Consider the following 10811-nt stretch of genomic DNA (forward strand, 5'->3'; position numbering starts at 1 on the left):
ACCCATTTATCAACAAAACCAAAGAAACGCCATTGGCTACGCTGGGCCCGAGCTCACATAAAATGGTCTGATGCAAAGTGAAAAGGTGTTCTGTGGTCTACAATTCAAATTATATTTGGAAACTGTGGACGTGGTGTCCTCAGAACAAAGAGGAAAATAACCATTCGGATTGTTATAGGCGCAAAGTTCAAAATCCAGCATCTGTGATGGTATGGGGGTGTATTAGTGCCCGAGGCATGGGTAACTTACACATCTGTGAAGACACCATTAATGCTGAAAGGTCCATACAGGTTTTGGAGCAACATATGTTGTCATCCAAGCAACGTTATCATAAACGCCCCTGCTTATTTCAGCAAGACAAGTGTTACAACAGCGTGACTTCGTAAAAAAAGAGTGCCGGTACTTTCCTGGCCTGCCTGCAGTCCAGACATGCCTCCCATCGAAAATGTGTGGCGCATTATGAAGCGTAAAATACGACAGCGGAGACCCCGGACTGTTGAACGACTGAAGCTCTACATAAAACGAGAATGGGAAAGAATTCCACTTTCAAAGCTTCAACAATTAATGTCCTCAAATCCCAAACATTTATTAAATGTTGTTAAAAGGAAAGGTGATGTAATACAGTGGTGAAAATGCCCTTTCCCAACTACTTTGGCACGTGTTGCAGCCATGAAATTGTGAGTTAATTATTATTTGCAAAAAAATAAAGTTTATGAGTTTGAACATCAAATATCTTGTCTTTGTAGTGCATTCAATTGAATATGGGTTGAAAAGGATTTGCAAATCATTGTATTATGTTTATATTAACATCGAACAAAATTTCCCAACTCATATGGAACGAGGGTTTGTATATATATATATATATATATATATATATACTTTTTGTATATATATGTGTATTTATATGCATATATATGTGTATTTATGTATATATATGTATGTATGTATATATATATATATATATATATATATATATATATATATATATATATATATATATACTATATATATATATATATATATATATATATATATATATATATATATATATATATATATATATATATATATGCCTATATATGGTTGTGTGTCTATATATATATATATATTTAGATTTAGATTTTTATTCCACCCAGATGAAGAAACTGAGATAGGCTCCAGCGACCCCAAAAGGGACAAGCGGTGTAAAATGGATGGATGGATATATACACATATATACACACACATTCATATATATATATATATATATATATATATATATATATATATATATGTATATATATATGTATATATATATATATATATATATATATATATATATATATATATATATATATATATACAGTATATATATATATAAATATATATATACTGTAAATACATATGCACATATATACACATTTATAAATACATACATATACATATATATATATACATATACATACATACATACATACATACATACACATATATACATACTTGTCTCCATGGGGCCCGGCCGGGCACAGCCCGAAGAGGCAACTTGGGTCACCCTTCCAATGGGCTCACCACTCATAGGAGGGACTATAGAGTTCGGGTGCATTGTGAGCTGAGCGGCAGCCGAAAGCAGGGAATTCAGCTGTCTGATCCTCGGCTACATAAGCTAGCTCTTGGGACGTTGAACGTCACCTCACTGGGGGGGGTTGGCTGAGCTAGTGCGCGAGGTATAGCAGTTCCGGCTGGATATAGTCAGACTCACCTCGACGCACAGCGAGGGCTCTGGAACCAGTTCTCTCAAGAGGGATTGATCTCTCTTCTACACTGGCGTTGCACGCAATGAGAGGCGATGAGCTGGGGTAGCAATTCTTGTTGCCCCCCCGGCTCAAAGCCTGTACGTTGGAGTTCAACCCAGTGGACGAGAGGGTAGTCTCCCTACCCCTTCGGGTGGGGGGGGGTGGGTCCTGGCTGTTGTTTGTAATTACGCACCAAACAACAGTTCAGAGTGCCCACCCTTTTTGGATACACTCGAGGGAGTACTGGAAAGTGCTCTCCAGGTGATTCCCTTGTTCTACTGGGGGACTTCAACCCTCATGTTTGCAACGACAGTTAAACCTGGAGAGGCGTGATTGAGAAGAATGGCCGCCCGGATCTGAACCCGAGTGGTGTTTTATTATCTGACTTTTGTGTTCGTCACAGATTGTCCATAACAAACACTATGTTCAGGACACCAGGACACCCTAGGCCGCAGTTCCATGATCGACTTTGTAGTTGTGTCATCGGATTTGCGGCCTCATCTTTTGGACACTCGGGTGAAGAAAGGGGCGGAGCTTTCTACCGATCACCACCTGGTGGTGAGTTGGCTGCGATGGTGGGAGAGGATGCCGGACAGACCTGCCAGGCCCAAACGCATTGTGAGGGTCTGCTGGGAACGTCTGGCAGAGTTTCCTGTCAGAGAGTTTCAATTCCCACCTCCAGAATAACTTTGAACATGTCACGAGGGAGGTGCTGGACATTGAGTCCGAGTGGACCATGTTACGCACCTCTATTGTCAAGGCGGCTGATTGGAGCTGTGGCCGCAAGGTAGTTGGTGCCTGTCGGGGCGGTAATCCTATAACCCGTTGGTGGACACCAGCGGTGAGGGATGCTGTCAAGCTGAAGAAGGAGTCCTAACGGGTTCTTTTTGCTCATAGGAGTCCGGAGGCAGTGGACAGCTACCAACACGCCAAGCAGTGTGCAGCTTCAGCGGTCGCGGAGGCAAAAACTCGGACATGGGAGGAGTTTGGGGAAGCCATGGAAAACGACTTCCAGATGGCTTCGAAGCGATTCTGCACCACCATCCGCCACCTCAGGAAGGGGTAGCAGTGTACTGTCAACACCGTGTATGGATCGGTGGAACGAATACTTCGATGGCCTCCTCAATCCCACCAACACGTCTTCCTATGAGGAAGCAGTGCCTGGGGAATCTGTGGTAGGCTCTCCTATTTCTGGGGCTGAGGTTGCCAAGGTAGTCAAAAAGCTCCTCGGTGGCAAGGCACCTGGGGTGGATGAGATCCGCCCGGAGTTCCTTAAGGCTCTGGATGCCGTGGGGCTGTCTTGGTTGACAAGACTCTGCAGCAACGCGTGGACATCAGGGGCGGTACCTCTGGATTGGCAGACTGGGGTGGTGGTTCCTCTCTTTATTAAGGGGGACTGGAGGGTGTGTTCCAACTATCGTGGAAACACACTCCTTAACCTTCCCGGTAAGGTTTATTCAGGTGTACTGGAGAGGAGGCTACGCCAGATAGTCGAACCTCGGATTCAGGAGGAACAGTGTGGTTTTCATCCTGGTCGTGGAACTGTGGACCAGCCGGAAGGCAAAGCTCTCAATTTACAGGTCTATCTACGTTCCCATCCTCACCTATGGTCATTAGCTTTGGGTCATAACTGAAAAGACAAGATCATGGGTACAAGCGGCCGAAATGAGTTTCCTCCGCCGGGTGGCGGGGCTCTTCCTTAGAGATAGGGTGAGAAGCTCTGCCATCCGGGAGGAGCTCAAAGCAAAGCCGCTGCTCTTCCACATCGAGAGGAGCCAGATGAGGTTGTTTGGGCATCTGGTCAGGATGCCACCCGAACGCCTCCCTTGGGAGGTGTTTAGGGCACGTCCAACCGTTAGGAGGCCATGGGGAAGACCAGGATACGTTGGGAAGACTATGTCTCCCGGCTGGCCTAGGAACGCCTCGGGATCCCCCCGAAAGAGCTGGACAAAGTGGCTGGGGAGAGTGGAGTCTGGGCTTCTGCTGCCCCCGCGACCCAACCTCGGATAAGCGGAAGAAGGACGGATGGATATATATATATATACATATATATATATATATATATATATATATATATATATATATATATATATATATATATATATATATATATATATATATGCACTGCTGATCCAGCAGAGAGGCAGCATTTACATGTAAGAGATGTTGAAATGTGATGAAAATCTCTCATTGTTTCTCATTTACTGACAAAAAAATAGTTCACAAATGCTCTTAAGCCAAAAGAAACAAATAGAATGTCTGCAACTTGTGGATGACAGATAAGACAGCGGATAATAGGGAATACATTTCTGTTGTTTTTTTTCTGTAATTATATATAAATATAAATGTTATTGAAACAGTACAGTAATTTGACGATGAGGTTAGTGTGTTCACTTTCACTGCAATCCAGGGTCTTCTTTTCAGTCTGTAGGGTTCAAAACGAGTAAAACAGCATCTGGTTGTTTCCAAAGAGCTTTATAAAGAAAATTGGTATGGTATGGTTATGCAGTATTTTTTTCCATGTTTGTTGAAATCCTGTGCTTTTTTTAGGGAAAAGGTTACAAGGGACACTAAAAACATTGTTGAAAAATTCATAAATTCACAAGTTGATTAGTTTTATTAAGGATTTGGCTCCCTTTAAATTCCACCTCTCAGGCAATATGACTGGATCAAACATTGTTGACAGAATTTCGATTTTAATTTCAAAGGTGTTCCGATAGATTTAATTATGCCACGTCAAATTCACTCCGCGCTCCAAGGTCAGCATCATACTGCTGTTTCGGTGTCGATCATTGTTGGCCGTGACCTCAGGATGCAGAGAAAATAAATCGAAAATAAAATCTAAAAAAATGACTTTTTACTGCAGGTCATCTCAGGGCATTTGATCGATCGCAACTGGTCTGTTTGGTTTGTCTTAGAAGACGGTTTGCCGCTAATCCGAGTAGGCTTCATCAGTTCATGCTCATAGACTTAGATTGGTTTGTCTTCTAAGACTAGATCTGACCAAACAGTCCAGTTGCGATCGATTGAATGCCCTGAGATGACAATGACATGGATGAATGCGAACATCCACAGACATAATACTTCAGGGAAGGGCATAGGAAGAGTATGGAAAGCTATTCACGCTTAGGTGCCAAGCTAAAAGCACAATGATCCAGTCCTATTCATATGATAGAGCTGGCTTAAAAAGAAGCCTGATTGGCAACCAGGAACATGTGTTACCTAATTGCCAATATTCAACAGGTGTAGGAGCCAGTACCCAGACAGGAAGGGTTGAAGCAAAACGGAGGCAAACAAGAAATAGAAACAAATAAACGTGCAGGACTAGAAAGGAAAACAAAGTACAAGAGACTAATGATAATTGTATTGAGAGGTCATGACAGCTGCAACAGAACCTGATTTTCCAACAAATCGGAATCATACTTTCCGTTGAAAAGGTCTTGGTAAAAATGAAGTGCAAGAAGTAAAGTGCCAGTCTAAATTAGGGCTATTCAAAAATAGCCCCTGTTATGCAAAATACAAGGGTCCAAAAATCTGACAATGTGTTCAGACTGGTCCTGTCATGATCTCGCATGACAATTATGACTCGTTTCTGGCATTTTGTTTTATTTCCTTCCAGAGTGCTTTTTTAAAATTACATTTCCTGTTTCCCTCCTTTTGTAATTACTTCTACTGTCTGAACGCTGGCTTTCTCACCTGTCCCTGATTGGCAATAACGACACAGCGGTTCCTAGTAGCCAAGATGCTTTATATTCCAGCCCAGTCCTTGTGTGCATCGAACGTGCTTTGCTCCTCAACCTGTTGCTTTGCATTCTGTTCTTCCTAAGCGCCCTGCGCACATCCCTGCTGCACGTCTTTGCTTTTGTCATTATATACATTTTTACCTGCACTTCGTCTTTGCATCCTGGGGTTCAAATCATCAAGGCCACACGCAAACATAACAGGTCCAATTTACTCTATACAACAGGACCTCATAGTGTTTTATTACATTTAATGTGCAAGTTTTGAACTGAACTTTGAGACTGGTTTCCACAGCTGGATTTTGACCTCAGGATTAACAGTGGAATATCCCTGGGTGAAATTGTTATTTTATTTACATAAATTATGTGTCACAATACTTTTTCGGGGATTTACCAGGGACATTTGAGAAAACAGCTGGCTGTAACGCTTAAAGACAAGATCAGGGGGAAAGTGGGAGTCAAAATCTCCAGAGCTACAAAGCTATACCAGAACATGCGCAATCCAACCCACGATTATGTATTTTTATGTCATCGTTTTTAATGAATATGCAGTTGTCAAGGATTTTACAGACGTGGGTCATCCAAAATAGTTAATGTTCCAGTCACAAGCGTTGTTTTTTCATATGCTCACAGAGATGCTGTTGACACTCAGGTATAGTTGGCCTGTACTGTATCCCTCGGAGCAACATTTCGCCACCTAGTCCGACTGACGTTTTTACTTTGGTGCCATGACCTGCAGCACATAACCCAAGACTAAAAAGGGAGAGTACGGATTGGAGGTGTGTGTGTGTGTGTGTGTGTGTGTGTGTGTGTGTGTGTGTGTGTGTGTGTGTGTGTGTGTGTGTGTGTGTGTGTGTGTGTGTGTGTGTGTGTGTGTGTGTAGTAGGAACACTGAGGGAAGCATTGCTCAATGAGCTCATTTAAGAAATACAGATGCTCATCAAGCTGGACCCCAAAAGACTGATGCCTCCTATTCATAGATACACTATATTGCCAAAAGTATTTGGCCACCCATCCAAATGATCAGAATCGGGTGTCTTAATCACTTGGCCCGGCCACAGGTACATACAATCAAGCACTTGGGCATTGAGACTGTTTTGACAAACATTTGTGAAAGAATGGGCCGCTCTCATGAGCTGAGGGATTTCCAGCGTGGAACTGTCATAGGATGCCACCTGTGCAACACATCCAGTCGTTAAATTTCCTCAATCCTAAATATTCCAAAGTCAATTGTTGGCTTTATTATCAGAAAATGGAAGAGTTTGGGAACAACAGCAAGTCAGCCCTGAAGTGGTATAGGCCACATAAACTGACAGAGAGGGGTCAGCGGACGCTGAAGTGCATTGTGCAAAGAGACTTTCTGCACAGTCAGTTGCTACAGAGCTCCAAACTTCATGTGACCTTCCAATTAGCCCACGTACAATACGCAGAGAGCTTCATGGAATAGGTTACCATGACTGAGCAGCTTAATCTAAACCATACATCACCAAGTCCAATGCAAAGCGTCGGATGCAGTGGTGTAAAGCACGTCACCACTGGACTCTAGAGCAGTAGAGACGTCTTCTCTGGAGTGATGAATCAGGCTTTTCATTTGGCAATCTGATGGACTAGTCTGGGTTTGGAGGTTGCCAGGAGAACGGTACATTTCGGACTGCATTGTGCCGAGTGTGAAATTTGGTGGAGGAGGAATTATGGCGTGGGGTTGTTTTTCAGGAGTTGGGCTTGGCCCCTTAGGTGGACTGACATCATATTGAACCCTAGATGTTAGGAATGGGATGGCACATCAAGTTCATGTGTGAGTCAAGGCAGCTGGCCGAATACTTTTGGCAATATAGTGTATATCATAATAGAACTGTCAGAAAGTGATATACGATCTCACAGAGGCGTAGAAAGAATGATCAATTATGGATATGAACTTTTAAACAACACACCAGCGGCAACCTCATGCAGCCACGTAATTAGGATTATTGCATTCTGCTGTCTGGAGGATGTGCACGTCTGACACTGGCACGTGCACGCGTAAAGTAGGCGCACCGGCAGCGATGTGCTCTAATACTAATAAGGCCTGGGCACCCCTTTTAATCCAAATTCAGCCGCCATAATAGCACAGATCAATGTGAGAGGTCCCCTTACCTTTGAACAAAGCATGCGAAGGACAAAGCCGCCAGAGCAGAGACAATTCCACATAATTTATCTTCTTGACGACCCAACATCTCCACAAATCCTTATGTCTAGTATCTATAATCCAACCAGTCCAGCGGTCCGTCCTGCAGAATTCCACAAACTTAAAACCAATCAATGGGGAATATAGGATGGAGGAGCCTACTATACATGTAGCATGCGACGTCTTCTATGGTGTCAAAAAGCTGAAGAAGATGTGGTCCCCCCGCTATGGAAATCCGTGCAAGTCACAGAGCCCCTCGACCAACACCAGCAGATCAGACATCTTACTGAAGTTAAGTTAGTAATTAAAAAAAAACAACAAAAAAAAAAAAACGGGCAGCAAGTCGGGTTGGAATCAAATTGGTGGATGGAATTTCCCAGTCCAAGTGTGCACAAGAGGCATGCTTGCAGTCGCAGCAGCAGCAGCACGGGATGCACGCTGTCGTTAAAGCCCTATTTCTTGTGGGGAAAGAAAAAAAAAGAAAAATGAAATCTTCATCCCCCCCTTTTGCTATCCACCCCCTTGTCGCTGCTGCTCCTGTGAGATGATGATGGAGATCCGCGCAAAAGGCACGCACGATTAGGATGGGGGAGAAAGAAATCCCCCCTCAAAAAAAAAAAAAAAAAATGAATCAGCAGACGTCAAAACAATCTTGTATTAAACTCGGATGTCCTCTCAAAAAAAAAGCTAAAAAATGTCCTTCCAGGCGCGATTTTAATTAAATGGCGTGTGGACCCATCAACAAGGTCCGCGCGTCTCCTCCTCCAAGCACAAATGACAAACATCCAAGCATCCGCTGACACATGACGCGCAATATTGGGTGTGCGTGTGCGCGCGTGTGTTCACTTCCCATCTACTTAAAAAAAAAAAAAAGTTCTCAGTCCTGAAATGAAAATAAATATCCAACTGCAAGGTGCAGGGGACACCTAGGGTGAATTCCTTAACGACAACCTATGCTCTTTAGTGAAACCTATTAGGATGCTGCGTGTGTTTTCTCACGCATCTCCCCACTTTCTGCCTTTTTGGGGACTTATTTACAATTTCATGACTAAACAACATTAACAAACACCATTTCAGAAAAGCACACACGCACGCACACATTCACACACGCATGCTTGTTTTATACAGAGGAGGTTTTCTTCTGGGATCGCTTTGCTGTCCAGTTGCTAGGCAACCCCATCCAGCACTAATGCAGTTGTGGTGATGCGAAGGCTATGCGCAAAGGCTCATTTAAAGGAATAGACCCGCCACTGTGGTGTCAGTGGGATGAAAGTAGACAGCAAAATGGAGGTGTTCTTAAAAAGAAAAAGGGTGTGTGTGCATATATGTATAGGGAATCTAGCCTGAGGCACATTTGTGCTTGATCATCATTTGGACTCATCACCATCAGTGTCGCCGCCCAAAAGCACTGTGACAAAACAGCAAGCAAACCAGTCTGTGCTTGCTTTGTCGTAAAACTGCAGCGGTCATCTGTTGCCGGGATTGCTGAATATCCTCACGCCAACCACATCACCAAGGAGCCATCCAGCCATAAGTGACGTCACGGTAGTAAGCAAGCACGGATTGGTCATGGCAGCAAAGAGAAGTTGTCCATTTAAGCGGCTATTCCGGTGGTGGTTGACACTTGCCACACAGAGGTGTTCAAACTTTTAACACCAAGGGGTGCACGAGAATGCTGGGTGCCAGTTTGATAGGTTTTGAGCTGCAACCATGAATCGATTGTTAATTAGGCCATGTACACACTAAGCCAGATAACCCCTTAAATAAATATTTATTTAGCCTAGGCCCTGTTTCAGCCACACTAACCATCGTTAAAGGCCTACTGAAACCCACTACTACCGACCACGCAGTCTGATAGTTTATATATCAATGATGAAATATTAACATTGCAACACATGCCAATACGGCCTTTTTAGTTGACTAAATTGCAATTTTAAATTTCCCGGGAGTTTCTTGTTGAAAACGTCGCGGGATGATGACGTATACGCGTGACGTCACGGACTGTAAGGAAAAATAAGCACTGCGCACACACACAGCTAAAAGTCGTCCGCTTTAACCGCATAATTACACAGTATTTTGGAGATCTGTGTTGCTGAATCTTTTGCAAATTGTTCAATTAATATTGGAGAAGTCAAAGTAGAAATATGGAGTTGGGAAGCTTTAGCCTTTAGCCACACAAACACACGGTGATTCCTTGTTTAAAATTCCCGGAGGTAAAGCTTTACTATGGATCAGAGCAGTTTTCGGTGAGAAAATTGTGGTAAAAAGTCGCCTCTTACTGGAGATCAGCTAAGCTTGTGCCGTCCATACAGCTGCCGTCGACTTCCCTCAGACACTGGCGTCAACACACCCGTGGACACACCCCTCCGACTATCAGGTACTATTAAATTCACTAAAACACTAGCAACACAATAAAAAGTTAAGGGATTTTTTCAGAATTATCCTAGTAAATGTGCCTAAAAACATCTGAATCCGTCCCAATGCAATCGCCTTTTTTTTTTTTTACTTGATTTTTTTTTTTTTTTCTAGCCCTTCGCTATCAATATCCTCAAACACAAATCTTTCATCCTCGCTTAAATTAATGGGGAAATTGTCGTTTTCTCGGTCCGAATAGCTCTTTTTGTTGGAGGCTCCCATTAAAAACAATATGAGGATGTGAGGAGACCTCACACGGTGACGTCATCGTCTGCGACCTCCGGTAGAGGCAAGGCTTTTTTTTTGCAAACTTTATCGTCGATGTTCTACTGAATCCTTTTAGCAAAAATATGGCAATATCGCGAAATGATCAAGTATGACACATAGAATGGACCTGCTATCCCCGTTTGAATAAGAAAATCTCATTTCAGTAGGCCTTTAAGGTCTCCCTCTTTGGATAATTGTTTACACGGGTAAGTGCGCCGTGTATTGCTTTGAATCTCCGGCTCTTAGTTTTGTATGGACTAGTGTTGTAACGATACCAATATTTTGGTACCGGTGCTAAAATGATTTTGGTACTTATCTAAATAAAGGGGACCACACCAATATTGCATTATTGACTTTGTTTTAACAAAAACTCTTGGGGTACATTAAACATATGTTTCATATTGCAGTTAAGTCCTTATTTGAAATAGTGAACATTCACGACAACTTGTATTT

At 42.9% G+C, this 10811-nt stretch overlaps 1 protein-coding gene across 4 annotated transcripts in view; it reads right to left on the reverse strand.

Moving 5' to 3' along the window:
• gabrb4 (gamma-aminobutyric acid type A receptor subunit beta4) overlaps positions 1-8436 on the reverse strand; it is a 152538-nt gene extending 144102 nt beyond the window's left edge. For all 4 annotated transcript variants that reach the window (XM_061897862.1, XM_061897860.1, XM_061897863.1 and 1 more), the window contains exon 1: positions 7646-8436. In XM_061897862.1, the coding sequence (XP_061753846.1) occupies positions 7646-7725 (80 nt within the window). In that variant the 5' untranslated portion in view covers positions 7726-8436. The remainder of the gene's footprint in view (positions 1-7645) is intronic.
• Positions 8437-10811: the final 2375 nt, after the last annotated feature.

This window comes from Nerophis ophidion, linkage group LG04 (assembly GCF_033978795.1).
Source record: "Nerophis ophidion isolate RoL-2023_Sa linkage group LG04, RoL_Noph_v1.0, whole genome shotgun sequence".
In the NCBI taxonomy this organism is placed as follows: domain Eukaryota; kingdom Metazoa; phylum Chordata; class Actinopteri; order Syngnathiformes; family Syngnathidae; genus Nerophis; species Nerophis ophidion.